This window comes from Panicum virgatum, chromosome 6N (genome assembly GCF_016808335.1).
Source record: "Panicum virgatum strain AP13 chromosome 6N, P.virgatum_v5, whole genome shotgun sequence".
Lineage (NCBI taxonomy): Eukaryota > Viridiplantae > Streptophyta > Magnoliopsida > Poales > Poaceae > Panicum > Panicum virgatum.
In genome coordinates, this window is record NC_053150.1 from 5,962,718 (window position 1) to 5,979,461 (window position 16,744).

Sequence of the window (16,744 nt, forward strand, 5' to 3'; positions counted from 1 at the left end):
GCTCGGGATGAGCTTTTCAAAAAAAAAAAAAAAACTCGGCTCGGGATGCTCCAGCTCCAGCTCCAGGTGGCAAGCTCGCTCGAGGTCGGCTCATTGACAGCCCTCCCGCAGGGCTCAGGCCTCAGGTTCATCTGCCCCCTCCCCTCTGTCTCTTAAACCTTTCCCTTCCCTCGGACTCTCTACTCCCTTGCTCTTCCTTCCCTGGCGGCGGCGCCTCGGCGAGCGGCGGCGCCATTCGTCACGTCTTCGCACAGCCCTTTGCCGGCGACGAACGTCCTCCAGGTATGCCCGCCCCTCCTCTTTCCTTCTGCCGTGCGAGACGGAGCACCCCAAACCCTAACAAAACTATCTGTATTCGGATCTGAATCCAGTTACAATAGATTACCTACTAACTTCGATTTCGTTTGCGAAAATTATCGGGTGTACACCCATGTCCTATGCTGGGTCCGCCCCTCAGGGAAGGAGGAGGAGGAGGGGGAGCAGCCTTTGCCCCCGTGCAAAATTTGGGTGCTGACTCTGTTGCCTTGTTCGCGATTTTTCTAGGGGTCAGCTAAACCGGCAGCAGCGAGTGTTGTCAAGCCGCCGCCATGGTGATTCCGTGATTCCTCCTCCGCTGCACAGATCGTTCGTCTCTGCTCCTGGTGTCTCTTACGTGCCCCCCCCTCGATACTGTTCCTTTTTGCAGCTGTTCTTCTCCTACTTCAAGGAGCTCGTGGGGAAGGAGGTGACGGTGGAGCTCAAGAACGACCTGGCGATTCGCGGGACACTCCACTCGGTCGACCAGTACCTCAACATCAAGCTCGAGAACACTCGGGTTGTTGACCAGGACAAGTACCCCCACATGGTATACCTGCTGCCGAGTCTAGTTGAAACTATGTCTGCACAGACTTCATGCCCTTCAGCTTAGTTTCATACTTTCATCAGTTAGAGTTTGTAGGTAACTTGATTGCTGCTCTTTTCCTCAGTTTTTTTTTTGCCATCCTTACTTGATATTGACTTAGCGGGAACTGGGAACTGTAGGGGAAAGGTTTGTAGCAGAGCAGTTAGCTCACTTTTCCAGCATCTTGGATAGTGTGGTTGAAGGTTCCTATGTTGTACAATACAAATATAGGCCAGAAGGGGTGTATTGCTGGTAATCAAGCTTTTTTGTGGCAACCTTGCACATATTGCATAGTCCTGCATTTGACTTTACCAAACTTGCTTTTTTTTGCTAACTCATATATATTAAAAAATTAAGCACAAAGCTCGGAGATAAAGATCCCTTAATACATGTTCGGAGATAAAGTTCAGAGATCTTGAAGACTTGGGCACCCGGAAAATGTCGGTTTTTTGTGTGGCTGGCAATCAGGGATAGATGTTGGACATCTGATCGGCTGGCAAGAAGGAATTTGCCGCACCCTGCAAGCTTCCCACTCCGTGATCAAGCTGAGGAAACCATTAATCACCTGCTGATCGATTGTGTCTTTGCTAGAGATTTTTGGTTTGTTTTTGAGGAGAGCTGGCCTGCAGGTTCTCTCCCCCTGTTTGGATGGAAATTTTGACTGGTGGGAGATTAGTGCTGACTCTGTGCCTGCTCATACTATAAAAGGCCTTTACTCTCTGATTACTCTAGGAGCCTGGACTTCATGGACTCATCGCAACCGTTGTGTTTTTGATGGGGCCTTCCAGTGTCTCTAGAGCCTTGGTGTCGGCCAGTGAGGAGCTACATTTGTGGGGTTTGGCTGGAGCTCGAGGAGCGAATCACCTTCTCGCTCTGGTTCCAAATGAAGAGTGATTGTACAGGTCGAGGTCAGATGTATTTTTTGTGACATAGGTGTTTTTAGTTTGTTGGCTTAGTGGGTGGGTGGGTGGGTGTGGGTGTGGGTGTGTGTGGGGGGGAGCTCCCTAGCTACAGCACATATCACTAGCTGTGTATCACCGAGCAAATGACGAGCTGCAGTCAACACATGCAGCAAGCAATCCGTCATCCAAAGCTAGCAAACTTACCTTAAAGATTGTCCGTTCAGAACTTAGTGCTTGGGTAATTTGATGGTGTCCACTGTCCAGTGTCCACACGTACGGAACAACACCACAAATTTCTCCATAAGAATTCACATCCAACTAACTGTTGTATTGTTTATAGGACCTTCATATCTCTAGTATAGCATTCTTGTGACTTACCTTGATATTGACTGTCAGAACTCAGTGCTTGGGTAACTTGATGGTGCTCAGTTTCCACAAATTTATGCATGGAGGGATTTGTATATAATTGACTTTTCATTGTGTAGACGACTTTCACAAGTCCACATTCTCACATTTTGAGTGATTTAGTCTTAATAAGCCCCTCTAGCATAGGCCTGACTGGTTTTGTGATGAATTTTGTATTGGAAATTCATGAAACTCAGTTTGTATATAAATGTTTTGTTCCTAAATCATGGCCGGATGGCCCAGAATTTGCAGAAGTGAAATAAGTATGATGGATTCAATGGAACTGCCTCTATTTTATATACGATGAACTCAGTTCTGTAGAATGATGTTTAGATAGATATATGGAAGGTTGTCGGGGCATGCAAACGGCCTGGTGATTTGCAGGATGCTCCACTCAGCTGACCAGTACGGCAGTACCTCAACATCGAACTCAAGAACACTTGAGTTGTTGACCAGGACAAATATCCCCACATGGCATGCCCTGCTGCCATGTCTAGCTGGTACTATGTGAGTACAGTTTCAAGCCCTTCAGAGTGATTTTATCGGTTAAGAGTTTGTACTCTACTTGATTGCTGCTCTTTCCTTGGTTGGTTATGACATCCAATATCGACTTAGTGGGAATTGGGAACTGCAGGGAAAGGCCATAGCAGTAGCAGTTTCTTACACTTATCCAGCATCTTGGGTAGTGTGGTGGAAGGTTCCTATGTTGTACAAATAAAGGGCAGAAGGATGTGTTGCTGTTAACTTAGCATTCTTGTGGCAACCTGGACCAGACCAACTCGTTCTTAAAGGAAGTTGTGGATTACACTAATTGCATAGTTGTGCACTTGACTTTAGCAGACTTACCTTAAAGATTGACTGTTCAGAACTTAGTGCTTGGGTAATTTTATGGTTTGCAGTGTCCAGACGTACAGAACAACACCCCAAATTTGTCCATGGAAGAGTCATATCTATTTAACTGTTGTATTGTGTATAAGAACTTCATATTTCTGATCTAGCATTCTTGTGGCAACCTTAGTCTAATTGCATGACATTGCTGTTGACTTGTAGAAGACTTAACTTTATTGACTGTCAAAACTCTGCTTGCGTAATTGAGTGGTGTTCAGTGTCCACAACTACATAACAGCACCATGAATTTATCCATGGAAGCATTCGTATATAATTAAGTTTTGCATTGTGTACAGGACCTTCATATTCTCATATGTTGAGGGATTTACTCTAGCATATGTCTAACTTGTTTTGTGGTGGACTTTGTTCTGTAAATTTAAGAAACTCTGGCAAGTCTGTATATGAAGATTATGTTCTTAAATTATGGTCCAGAAGTTGCACATGAATAAATATGATATATGCAATGGCAACGCCTGTACTCCTATCTACGATGAACTCAGTTCTGTTGAACAATGTTTAGATAGATAGATAGATGGAAAGTTGTGCAGTCATGCTAGCTGTGTCAGTTGCTTGTCTAGTTCTGCTTATCTAATATATTTAATTCATCCTCTTAAGGCTGTCTGCACTCGTCGTACTCTAAATTCATCCTTTAAAAGGAATATTCTATCCTGGTCATCGAAATTCTCTCCTCTACACTCAGTTTCCCCGCACCCGTCATACTCTATATCTCATCCTCTATCCCAACTACCCACCCGCGGGCCCCATACGTCAGTCTCACCTCCTCCTTATCCACCGCCCTCCCCTCTCTCTCCCTCCCTCCTCGAACTCTCTGCCCGCAGCCACCTCTCCCCTGCTCTCTCCTCCCCGCCGGGACCAGGCCGGTGCGCGCGGCGGGGACGTCCTCCTTCCCCGCCCCGGCTCCGGCACGACGGCCGGCCGCCCCTGGAACTCGATGCCACCCTGGATCCACTCGTGGCCGCCGCGCTCACCGCCACCTTTGGAGCTCGCGGCCGCCGCGCTCCTCGCTTGCCCTTGGAGCTCGCGGCGCTCGCCGCCATGCCGCGCGCGCTGGGCCGTAGCGGTGCCCGGCGGGCGGCGTCGCTCGGCGATGCGGCTCGGAGCGGCGCGAGGCCGCCGCGCGGTGTGACTGCAGACCTGAGCCTCCCCCGTCGGTTCTCCTAGCCGGAGTGCCCGCAGATCTGGGCGGCGGCGGAGCCCGCGGCGGCCGGATGTCGCGGCGACGGCGAGCTCCCTCTGCGGCCGGCCGAGCGCGGCCATGTCCCCCGGCGGCGGCGCCCCAGCCTCCCTCTCCTGCGCCTGCTGGGCCGCCACCATCTCCCTCGAGCTCGGCGGAGCGCCGGCGGGGCCACGCGACGCGGCGCGACGCGGCGGTGGCCCGCGCAGCGCGACGCGGCGCGACGCGGCGGTGGCCCGCGCAGCGCGACGCGGCGCGACGCGGCGGTGGCCCGCGCAGCGCGACGCGACACGGCGGCGGTGTAGGGTCGAGATGGCGGACTAGAGGGGGGGTGAATAGTCCTTTCTAAAACTAATTGCGCCGGCTAACTGAAACTTATGCGGAATTGAAACTATTCGCTTAGCCAAGACTTCACCCCTCTAACTATGACTCTAAGGCACCTCCAAAAAGATCCTACACAAAGCAAATGGAGTGTCAAACTAGCAAGAGCTCTTCTAACAATTCTAATGCCAAGCCACACAAGTCTAACCACTAGTACTTCACAAACCGGAGGAGCTCCTACACAATTCTAATGAGCAAAAACACAAAGCCAAACCTAAGCTCACTAGATGCGCAAGGACAAGGATACACAATCCAAACCCAAAAGCTCAACTTGCTTAGCTACACAATCTAAGCAAGAGCAGCTAATTAAGCTACACAAGCTAACTAGTTACACTAGGATCTCTACTTCTAGCTACACAAGCAAGAAGATGATTAGCAAGCTACACAAGCTAACTAATCACTAGAGAGCAACTACACAACCACAATATATATATGAATGTAAATACAAGGCTTGTGATTTGGAGAATGCAAACCACCGAGAAGAGTAGACAAAATTGACACGGTGATTTTTATCCCGAGGTTCACTTGGTTGCTACCAAGCTAATCCCCGTTGAGACAAGCTCTAAGGTTGCCGCCGATCCTCTTACTAGTGGTGATTCTCAAGTCACATTCTCCCACGTGGAGTGCTCACACTGAGCTCTAGCACATGATCCGACCGGACCACTTGTTGCTCTTCACGTCTCGCTCAACTAGAGTTGCTCTTCGCGGCTCCCGCGGGGTGAGCACAATACCCCTCACAATCTCTTCTCCGGAGCACCGCACAATCTTCTTGCGGGCTTCAACGGAGCCTCTTGCCACCAAGCCGTCTAGGAGGTGGCAACCTCCAAGAGTAACAAGCACACCGGCTTGCAACACGATCACCTAGTGCCACTCGATGCAATCTCTCAAAGCAATCGCACTAGAATTGCTCTCACTCGATCGGATGATTACTTTTAAGTTAGAGTGAGTAGAGGGCTTTCAAGCACTCTCACACAAGGACACCAAGTCCCCAAAGTGCTCAGCAACCTCAATTGGCCGGCCACACCCTCTATTTATAGAGGGAGACTCCAAACTAGCCGTTACACTCAACTCCCGTGAAAACAGAGTTTTCGCGGACTGTCCGCCTCACAAAAACCGGACTGTCCGCCATTCAAACCCAACAACTAGATCTGCAATGATTATGTGTCAGAGTCGACCGTTAGAGCCCTTCGCGGACTGTCTGCGTCCTATTGGCGGACCGTCCGCCGTTCAGACACTCCGAACACTCAGAGAGAGCGTCTCTGGACAAACTTAAAGTTTGAGTGGCGGACCGTCCGCACCCCTTGGGCGGATCGTCCGCCTTTCACATCGTGCAACCCACCAGAAACGAAATCATCTCTGGACAAATTCTTAAGTGACCTGCGGACCGTCCGTGCCTCTGGACCGGACCGTCCGCAGTCCAACCTTTCAGCCCAAGCCAGAGAAACAACCTCTCTGGACGATTTCTTTAAAACACCTGCGGATTGTCCGCAACCCAGGGGCGGACCGTCTGCAGTACGACCTTCAAGCCCAAACAGAGCTGCAATCTCTCTGGACAAAAATGAATTATACTGGCGGACCGTCCGCCCAACATGACCGGACCGTCCGCCCGTCATTTCTTTTTCCCACAAGTTGATCAACATCAACTCCAACACCTTCTCCTTTGCAAATGTGCCAATACCACCACGTGAACAACACCATATGCATGTGTGTTAGCATTTCACAATCATTTTCAAAGAACTTTCACTTGATCTCACCACGCCACTCGATCCTAGCAACATCGCAAAGTTAGATCGCTCAAGTGGCACTAGATGACCGATATGCAAACAAATTTGCCTCTTGATAGTACGGCCATCTATCCTAAATCCGGTCATGCACTTCTCTACACAACCTTTGACCGGTGAAATGAAATGCCCTACAAGTCATACCTTTGCCTTGCGCATTCCATTTCATCTTCCCAAATATTGATGCCACACAAGCACCAAACTCCATCAAGCCTTTTGATCATCATCATGAGTCAACACTTGGCTTGATCTTCCTTGAATGATATGATCCACTCCATATCATCACATGACCTCTTTGGTCTATCGATCTTGACCTTGCTCGCTCTTCACCGTTGCCTCGGTCCATCGGTGCCAAGTCTTGCTCAAGCTTCACCGCCACGCGGTCCCTCGCTTCAAAGCCTTGACTTGCCCTTCACCATTGCAGCCGATCCATCAAGCCAAGCCTTGTCTTGATCTTCTCCACTTTGGCCACATGACTCCATGTCATGTCTCATATGCAATGAGTTACTCCATCACACTATATGAGCATAGCATCAACCCTTAGTCATTTCTCCTCCATGGCACATATTGCTCATACTAGTGTTTTTGTGTGGACTAATCACTTGTGTATCTCAACATAAACACTTATTAGTCCACTTAAGTTGTCACTCAATTACCAAAACCAAACAAGGGCCTTTCAGGTGGCCCCTCCTTCCTCTCTGGTGGACGGCAGCCCGCGCGGCCCGACGCGGTGGCGGCGGCCAGTGCGGCGCGACTCGGTGGTGGCCCCTCCTTCCTCCCTCTCCGGTGGACGGCGGCCCGTGCGGCAGGACGCGGTGGCGGCGGCCAGCGCGGCGCGACACGGCGGCGGCCCTTCCTTCCTCCCTCCTCCTTCCCTCTTCTATGGCGGCGGCGGAGCTCCGAGCGGCGGCCGGACCCGAGGGCGAGGGCGCGGGCGCGGAGTGCCACATCAGCCGATACCGGGCCTCCGTACGTCCGCGCTATCTAGCGGAGTGGGAGGACGTCCGCTGTTTTAGCGGACGTTTCCCAGTACCCGCTGCAGCAGCTCATGCGCCAAAATCAAACGCTAAGTTAGCGTACAGGATGGGATACAGGTCCCAGTGCAGACAGTCTAAGGCTATCCATTTGATCTGAATGCACAATGAACCCTTCATCAATAGACCTGCAAACAAGCTAACATGTTCTTGCAAGTTTTATTAATGTCTGCGCGTGAAATTTTAAAACCTTTTAATTCCCCTGTAAGATATATAGACTAGTCATCACTACAAGACACCCTTTCTATTCTTCATGATAATACAAGTAATATTAAGATCTCAAAAAAAAGGAAGAAAGATTGATACGCCTGGCTTTTCCTTCTCCCATGTGATGAACTGATGATCTAATCAACTTGCACTGATCTAGCATTCTTATGGTAGCCTGGCACTAGTAGTTACAAACTCTTGACTCTGTAGCAGTCTGACCTTGAAATTTTACAGTTTGAACTCAGTGCATGGGTAAGGGATGGTGACATGGTGTCCATGTTGCATACATTCATAATAGCGCCATAAATGCAGCATATGGAAGAAAATTTAACTTTCATGTTCACTGAACTTGTGTATAATTATACTCACATTGTGTTGAGTAACTCAGTGATGAAGTCTTATGCATATATGTAAGTCATGTTAAGAATGTTCACTTCATGTAGTTGCATGAGTGAAATGTATGTGAGAGATCCAGTGGTTTTACTTGTTCACATTGTGATAGTTCAGGTTTTATAAATGTGCGCCCTGCATTTGAATCTCGTCAGCCAGTTAATTTCAGTGCAAGCTACTGATAAAATCATATTGTTATATGTGTTCCATATTCATGTGGGTTGCTGCTCGATCAGCATGTGGTTGCTAAACAAACACTGTGAAAGTTGATATATTGCTTGCTTATTTCCTTTTGACATGCTACTCATGGGTATGTTATGTTGGATCTATCAGTTGGCACTTCTGTAGGAAAGTAGGGTGCTAATCTCTGCAGGTGGGTGTATATTGGGAACTATATTCTTTTGTCGTAGACTTGTAGTTTACATTATTGCTGAGATGTGTCTTTCATCTGTAGAATATGCTGGACGTATTTCCAAAGCAAAGCAATCTAACATATTATTATCCTATAACATGTTCTGTGAGTAGCATACAACCTATAGTCTGTTGTATATAATTTCGGCGGGGTCTGTTTGGTGAATCTGCCCATTTACACACCTTTGTAATTGATCAACCAATATCTTGGAATCATTTAATGCTCTTTTTTTCTATAAGAAAATAGGGATACTAACCAAGTAGTAGCAAGCAAAACTGAAAACTATAGATATTGATCATGCTGTTAAAGTTGTTCATTTTCATTGTGGCAGCTATCTGTGCGGAACTGCTTCATCAGGGGCTCAGTGGTGCGGTACGTGCTGCTCCCGCAGGACGGCGTGGACATTGACATCCTCCACGACGCCACCAGGAGGGAGGCGCGCGGAGGCTGATCGACACGCCCCCCCAACCGTCCCCTCGCCCTCTTCCCCGACAGGAGCCCTGATCCGATCTGCGAAACATGCATCCATCCTCCTTGTGTTATTAGCCACAGACGCTGACTGGTCGAACTGTTATCCATCAGCTCCCCTGGTACTTTGCGGTGACAGACATTCCAGGTTGGGTGACCTGCATGTTCCTTGTGGGTTGCTATTAGTAGTGCTATTAGACCAAACCGGACCCACTGATTAGCTGTGATGTTTCGCCCGTCTGCGGCCATGTTTTTCTTGAGACCTGCTACGCTATCAATTGGCATGTCGTGCAGAGGATTGCTGTTGATTGACCAGACCGGTCAGTGACCGGTGGTTGTTGGTTTGTTGATTGATTAGCCCAGGGGATTAGGATGAGCTTGACCTCAAGTTAAAGCGACGCCACTGGTTGAAGTGGCCAAGTGGGAGCCACCGTAACCCTAACGGATCCGCGTTTGTTGAGCCGTACCGAGGGTGAGTGGGTTTACTGGTTGGTTTGTGCCTGCTAAGGCCTCGTTCGGTTAGGGAAAAAACGGCCCGGAATGGCTTCCATTCCGGCCGGAACAAAGTGGCCCGGTTTGAAATCGGGTTCGGCCCGGAACGGATGTTTGTTTAGGCCCAGTCCGAAATGAAAACAGGCCATTCCAGACCATTTCACGCCGTTTTGGACCCGGAACCGATCCACTCCTTCGTCTCGATGGATTTGGACTTTCAAAGATTCAAAATATCGATTTCATCGGTGTGCCACTTCTACCAAGGATGGATTCAAAAAACCGGATGTGGCTTCTTCTTTCAAAAAACCAGATGTGGCTTCTTCTGAAGCTTCTTCGTCGAACTGGAGTTCGGCTTCAAGTCGCAAGTTCGGCGTTCTTTTCTTTCAAGGAGAGAGCGGCGGGCGGCAACTCCGGTCCCCAGCAGCAATGATCACCGGGGATATGTTACAAGGACTTATTTGCAATTGTTTTTCTTTCAGGGTTGTTCTTGTAACTTCTGAGTGTAAACTGTTATATTAATAAAATTATGTAACCCGGTTTCTAAAAAAAAAAGGTCCAGGAATCAATCCATCCGCGGAGCGGCGCGACTCGAGGAGAGGCGGGGTCCTGGCGGCGTGCTCGGCGGCGCGAGGCGACGGCGTCCTGGCGGCGGCTCGGCGGCGCACCGTCGGCGAGCTTCTCCTCCTCCGCCTTCTCATTGGTAAGCCGCCGCCTCTCTCCTCCTTTCCCTCTCTCTCTGCGTTTCTTGGAGTTGAACTGCGGCGGATCCGGCGTGGCAAGGTCAAGCGGATCTGGCGAGCATGCCAAGGCCAGCAGCTCGGCCGGCGCCGGCGCCCTGCGCGGCCAGTAGAGCATCCGCGCCGAGGACTTCCTCAAGCCCGTCCGCCCCTCCGACGTCTCCCGGCTCTGCAGCCGGATCTGATGATTGTACCCCCCGCGGAGTCCGCTAGGACTGATAATTTACGCTTAGGAAACCATTTTTTGTTGTTTCTTTTCCCCATTTTTTGGACATAGATGATAGATCTGCTGATGCTGCTTGCCTCAAACAAGAAGCTAACATTTGGGGTCTCGAAGGTTAGGAGTGGCGGATCGAGCAGAGCATTTGCTTTGCTTTGCTTGCTCCCTCGTGTGACCCGCTGCTGCAAAAGAGAAGATGCCAAAAGCGAAAAGGAGCAGAGTTCCTCTGAGATGGTGTTCTGTTCAGAGAAACCTCTCAACCTGTTGGTTGAAAAAATAAAAATTGGCATCAGGGCACAACCCTGTTAACATTTCCAAGATCGAAGCTTTTGACACCAGTTTTCCAGGATTAGCAGTTACTAATTCTGCTGACATCTCATTTCTTTGTAACCCACATGGCTGATTCAAATGTAGGTTCCTTCGCTTGTGATATCAAAATGCATCTGTCTGAATTAGGTTCCTTTGCTTGTGATATCGAAGCTTTGCTGTGAGACATCTAGTGCAAGCTCTTCTTTGCTATTGAATGTAGATCAAATGTTGTTTATCAGTCAAACACAACCCCACATTTCAGAAATGCAGTCAGCACTTGTACTGAACATATTGCTTGCACTAGACAATTACTTGTAGATTGCACTAGACAATTATTTGTAGATTACTTGCACTAGACAACCCCACACATTTAATTGAGTGGTGCATGTAACTTACTTGTATTAACTGCTCATTTATCTAGTATATACAATTACTTGATACCTTGTAGGTTTTGTGAATGCAAACACAACACTATACCTGAAAATTTATGCATGTACACTGCAATATTAACTTCAGGTGTTCTCTTTGACTTTTCAGGCATACACTGCCAACACTGGTGTCTTTGGATTTCAGCTTTCAGTTGGAGTGTGGGGATTATGTAGAAGTATGGATTGATGGATGGATGAATCTGTAGGGACTTAGAGTAGTGTGCGTATGTGCCTTGTAGTTACAGCTGCAATGGTGGCATGTGATAAATCTGTCAATGGATTATAGCTGCTTGCAGTTGTATTGAATCAGCTGCTGATCTGTTGTGCTGAACCAGCTGCTGAGTTGACATCGTTTTTTTTTGGTTTTTTTGATCCATGCCAATACAATTTTCTAACTTCTGAGATACGCCATTATAATTCACCTATTTCAAAACTTGCCATTATAATTCTTCGTTTCTTTGAACCGTGCCATTTTATACGTCTTTGATACCTATGGACCTACTCGCAGACCTGCGTATTTTTGTATGACCCAAAATGCCCCTACTGTCTCTCCGTTCAACTCACTGATGTGTGGGGCCCACACGTCATCTTCTCCCTCAACCTCCTTCCTCCTCTTCACCAGGAAGGCGAGGTCCTGTTCGCCGATGGTGATGGAACCGAGGCCGAGCTCCTGGAGGCGGGGGAACACGGCGGCGGGCGGGAGGGAGCACGGGAAGGTCCAGAAGCTGAGGTAGAGGCGCGTGAGGGAGGTCGCGCACGCGAGGAGGGCGCCGGGGAGTTGCAGATGCGCCTGGATCGGGGTCGGGTCGGGTGGTTCACGAGGACGAGCTGGACGCGGCCATGGGGCGCCCCGGCGAGGGCGCGGGACACGGCGGCGGGCGGCAGGGGCGGGGAGCAGGTGGGCGTCGACGAGGACGAGCGGCGGTGGTGCGCGCGGCGTCCCTGGCGGGGAGGCGGCCACGGCGGCGGGCCCACGTGAGGGCACGGCGTCCTTGGTGGGATGCAGCCACGGCTGCGGCGGCCCTGGTGTGATGCGGCCACGGCAGCGGCGTCGCTGGTGGTATGCGGCCATGGCGGCGGGCCCACGCGAGGGCGCGGCGGGGGAGGGGCCCTCCCGGCAGGGAGGAGGCCGGCTGGGGCAGGGTGGTGGAGGTGAGCAGCGCGTTTTGGAGAAGAGGAAGAAGGTTGAAGGAGAAGCTGACGTGTGGGCCCCACACGTCAGTGAGTTGAAAGGAGAGAAGCAGCAGGAGCATTTTGGGCTATACGAAAATACCCAGGTCTGCGAGTGGGTCCAAAGACATCAAAGACGTATAAAATGGCACGGTTCAAAGAAACGAAGAATTGTAATGGCAAGTTTCGAAATAGGTGAATTGTAATGGCGTATCTCAAAAGTTTGAAACTTGTAATGGCATGGATCAAAAAAATCCTTTTTTTTTGCATGGTGGTTGATGGATGTTTCAGCTCGGAGTGTTATATGTCTGTTAGCAAAATAGATGAGTTGTTGTGAGTTGATCTGTTGCTCTGAGTCAGGGCACTGGCTTGGTTCCATTCCATGTTGCACAACCGAAGATCTGCACTGGTTTTGATCCTGGCCTGGAACGGCTGATGACCAGGAATGAGTGACACAGGTGGAATAATTTAAACCGGGCCTGGAATCAAAACGGGCCCGGAATCAAAACACCCCTGCCGAACGAGGCCTAATGGAGCTTTTACTTGAAGAAAATGCTGGATCTCGGCAGGTTATTAGCTTGCAAACCTTGGGTGCCAGGATACTCTGACAAGTTTGTTTGGCGTTTGGGTGCCGCGAGACCCAGTGCGTGAAATTCTTACCCTGACAAGTTCCGGAGCCTTTTCAACGTATCTTGGGCAAAGCTAGGACCCATCATGGCACGGAAGCAAGCTCGCCGGCGAGCCTCGAGATGAGAGGAATCCACGGCCGGCAGCAGGACAGCAGAGCCCGCGCCTTGCCGGCTGAAACTAGTGGAAAGCTGCGGCCTCGAGCGGCGCTCGCTACCGTCCGTCCTCACGTGCACGCCCCGGCAGGTGCTGCAGGATATATGATATCGTACGAACTTAGTTAACTACTAGTACCACTCCAGTACCTAAGAACGGTGTCTTGCACTCTAATCCTGCATCTTTACGCGTCATCATGCAAGCTGAAATCAGACAAGCCGAAGAGAGAATGGCCCTGTTTGGTTTGTGCTATATTAAAAAATAGTAACACTTTGACCGTTAATTACGGTGTCAAACAAAGTCAGTTTACAAAACTAATTCTAGAACCCCGCGCTAGAAACCCTGAAGAATCTAATGAGACCTTTGATCGCGTGATTAGAGGATGGTTACTGTAGCATCACTGTAGCCAATCATCGATTAATTACCGTGATTAGATTCGTCGCGAAGAGTTACACCCATCTCTGAAGAGGTTTTACAAATAGACTTTATTTAATAGCCCATGCACAGAAGATTCTTTTCTAGCAGAGAATAGCATAGAAGGAACCAAACAGGGTCAATGGAGAAGAGAAAGAAAGGATGGAAAGGTGAAGGTCCTGTTTGGCGCGATCTGTGGTTTATTGGAAAAGCTGGTGAAGAATTGTTTCTGCTTTTGCTTGTTCTGGTGCAGAATCTTCACTTTTTGGCAGCTTGATTTGTGGAGGCGCCGAGAAATAAGCTTTGCCGAACACGCCTCATGTTTTTCGTGAGATGGGAGCACGTTTCTTCTCAATTCTAGTGGAATTCCATTGGAATTTCTAGCTCGCCAGCACGCCTTGCTTTTCTGGACTCATACCTCAATCTCATCATGCTCTTTCATCATATTTGTAAATTACTCCAGTAACGAACAGCAGCATTACGATCATTCACACACAAAAAAAATTGTGATCATTCACCTCGAGATATGCTATTAGTGCCTTAGAAAAACATGAGCATGTCTCAATGTCTGGGCCATTCCCTGCACCAGGTATCATGACATCTTTGCAAGCAGCCTGCAGCCTCGTCTACAGCTAGTGCAGGCAAGATTTGATAAAGACTAGGACATTCGGCACGCGATGCGCGCCCTGCCGTTTAAACAATAAGATATCAGTAATTATAAGACAATAAAAAATATTAATTAAACTATATGCATGACAATACGAAACTACCACATCCAGTAGCAAGTATATCATCATGTTAATATAGATATATATCCGGCATTTGAATCATAAATACTCCAGCATATCCGAGCATGAAGCTATCCTAGTCATCAGATGTCTACTGAATAATGAATATTACAAAACATAGAAGAGCACCAGGCTCTCCTATGCATCAGGGTTCTGCCCAGCATCTCAACCTTTTCCTTGCTTCAATTTTGCTGGATCCGTAGCAAAGGTTATGCGCAGCCAGTTTTGAATGCCTGCAAAGTGAAGGACGGTGCAAATTAGCAAGAAACATTTTGTAGTGCCCACAAAGTGAAGGACGGTGCCCTTGCCTTCTTTAGTTAAAATTGAGAATATTATATTACTACATGGGGACGCATGAAAATATGTCATCTTGGAGCCTCAATCTAAGAAATTATTCTCCACATACTTCTTGCGAGCAGTGCTATAGAGCCAGCCTGTTTACTTAGGCCTGATTAGGCCATATAATCACTAAATATGCAGCTCTATAGTCTACACAATATATTCTGACCACGTACCAGGCAACACCATGACTGATTCCCCCTTTGCCAACTTTCTAAAGAAATCGGCGTCATCACTACATCAGTACAAAAGACTCATTAGCATTTGGTCATGAGCCTACCCCCACATGCATCTAGAAAAATGATAAGATCCAAAGATCTCCTTAAATTAAATCAAATCCCCTCAGGAGACCGGAATAAAAAAGACATTAACTTTTTTAACTACTACTAAACAACTAATTTGCATTATTTGAACCTGAGATATGCATAGTTCCAGATGATGGAAGTACAGGCCAGATTCTTATAGCTCATAATATATCAGATATAGAAAATGGAAGTTGAGCTCAAACAATAATAATAATTATATTAGCAATGTAAAAAGGTTAGGCAAGGTAGCAATGATCTGCATGAATTACCTTTTTTCATAGCAAGTTTCAAGGTCATCATTCACCAAAAGATGATCAAATAGACCAGGTGAACTGGACTGATCAAGTTCATTCATTGATCTTACTCCTATCTTATAGGCACACAAATCTAGAGGATAGAAAGAGAAACATCAACTCCAGCACCTTATCTTTGAGGCTGTGATCTCGGCAACACGGCTTTGCTTACCGCTGAAACCTCTGCACAGTGGAAATTTGGACACCTTATTTTTATTTCTAACTATCTATAGGGAAAAACTGTATATAAATGCACACATAAGAGTCTGGAATTTCCAGGGTGCCATAAAACAAAGTAGTTATAAGTATAACTACCAAACCATTTCGCCAAAGTATATGAAATTTCATTGGATAGGTCTTTGGATCCTTTACAACTTTGTAAATGTCAAAATTCCTAAAAATTAACAAAGCTCTGAATATGGCCATGAACATAAATTGAAAATGAAACTGAAACTGAATCTATCTCTGCAACACAACATACTTCCATAAGGTTGTATGCACTCTGCGGTTTGGAGAGACCAATCTACTGCTTGTGTTCATGAGTTTGTACATCTTGATTGTAAACATTATCGAATTAATGAATTGCACTCCTTCCAAAAAAAGTCTGCAAATACATCTCTCTTAGTATAACAGTGAATTCTCAACTATGGTGAAGAAATCAACAGTAGAGAATTTGAGATCATCATTTCACAAGAAAACTTCATACCTGATTCACTGTATAGATCATGTAGAGTGCAGTGTCAGTATGCTCCATCCCAAGATACTGGTCCCAAGCATTACAGACCACTCCACCTCTCCCTCCCTCTGTTGAAATCGACAAAGGTTAGAAAACAGAACAAATGCATGGAAACAGGAAAAGCATGTAGGCGAAATTGAAATCCTACCCTTTTTGAGCCTGACACTTAAATTATGTAGGATAAATTATAATTGAGTGACTCTTGGTCCTATATGCTGCAATTGGATGGGCATCAATGCACTGAATTAGTACCTTATTCATACTTATAAAACTTATACAGATGAATGTGGAACATATCATCAGACACACGCCAGAGCTTCCATCAAACAATGTCCAAAAGTAGACAAGCGAATATATACAGCTATCAAGTAGGAGTAGCAAGTAGCAGTCAAGTTGAACATACATGTACCAAGCAAGCGTTATGATATACAGAAGCAGCAAGTGGTGTTCAACAGTATCTTAGCTGCAAGTACATTTGCCTGAAAAGAACATCAAGGTGCCACTGAACTGTTCAAAGCTGCCTCAACTTCTTGGACACACAAGACGTTTATGACAAACCCAAATGGCCAACCACTGTTCTCTGTTAGTTGTAGATGACATGTGGTAAAATCTAATTCTCTAAATTGGTAAAAAGTAGTAAATAGCATATTGAGAACATGGCTACTAATAAAACCTAATGACCGACGTAACTAATACAGATTAAATTCCAGTGGTAACTGCACTACACAATGATTCATGCAAGTCCCATTACATCTTTTATCTATCAGGCAAGCACCCAAATATGCAA

General features: G+C 47.5%; 1 protein-coding gene and 1 long non-coding RNA gene across 6 annotated transcripts; one reads left to right on the forward strand and one right to left on the reverse strand.

The window, feature by feature from the left end:
• Positions 1 to 89: 89 nt before the first annotated feature.
• On the forward strand, positions 90 to 11,496 carry LOC120678890 (sm-like protein LSM2). 4 transcript variants are annotated; one of them, XM_039960330.1, is made up of 4 exons: positions 90 to 282; positions 544 to 590; positions 686 to 844; positions 8,807 to 9,258. In XM_039960330.1, exons 2-4 carry the CDS (start codon positions 588 to 590, stop codon positions 8,924 to 8,926), a joined length of 282 nt encoding a protein of 93 aa, XP_039816264.1. In that variant the 5' UTR covers positions 90 to 282; positions 544 to 587; the 3' UTR covers positions 8,927 to 9,258. The 4 variants fall into 4 exon arrangements, with proteins under 4 accessions (XP_039816264.1, XP_039816266.1, XP_039816265.1 ...); XM_039960332.1 differs by lacking the exon at positions 8,807 to 9,258 and adding an exon at positions 11,239 to 11,496 and having other exon boundaries at positions 101 to 282; XM_039960331.1 differs by lacking the exon at positions 8,807 to 9,258 and adding an exon at positions 11,239 to 11,496 and having other exon boundaries at positions 103 to 282; positions 458 to 590.
• Positions 11,497 to 14,208: 2,712 nt separating this feature from the next.
• LOC120680262 lies at positions 14,209 to 16,144 on the reverse strand. 2 transcript variants are annotated; one of them, XR_005677565.1, is made up of 6 exons: positions 16,106 to 16,144; positions 15,928 to 16,025; positions 15,703 to 15,825; positions 15,198 to 15,404; positions 14,800 to 14,858; positions 14,209 to 14,517 (listed from the first exon to the last, which is right to left on the reverse strand). It is a non-coding gene; the product is annotated as an uncharacterized LOC120680262 (long non-coding RNA). The 2 variants fall into 2 exon arrangements; XR_005677564.1 differs by having other exon boundaries at positions 14,800 to 15,404.
• Positions 16,145 to 16,744: the final 600 nt, after the last annotated feature.

Coding starts and splice junctions, on each gene's coding strand:
- LOC120678890 (XM_039960330.1), top strand. Junction 845..8,806: donor AGGACAAGTACCCCCACATG/GTATACCTGCTG, acceptor TCATTGTGGCAG/CTATCTGTGCGGAACTGCTT.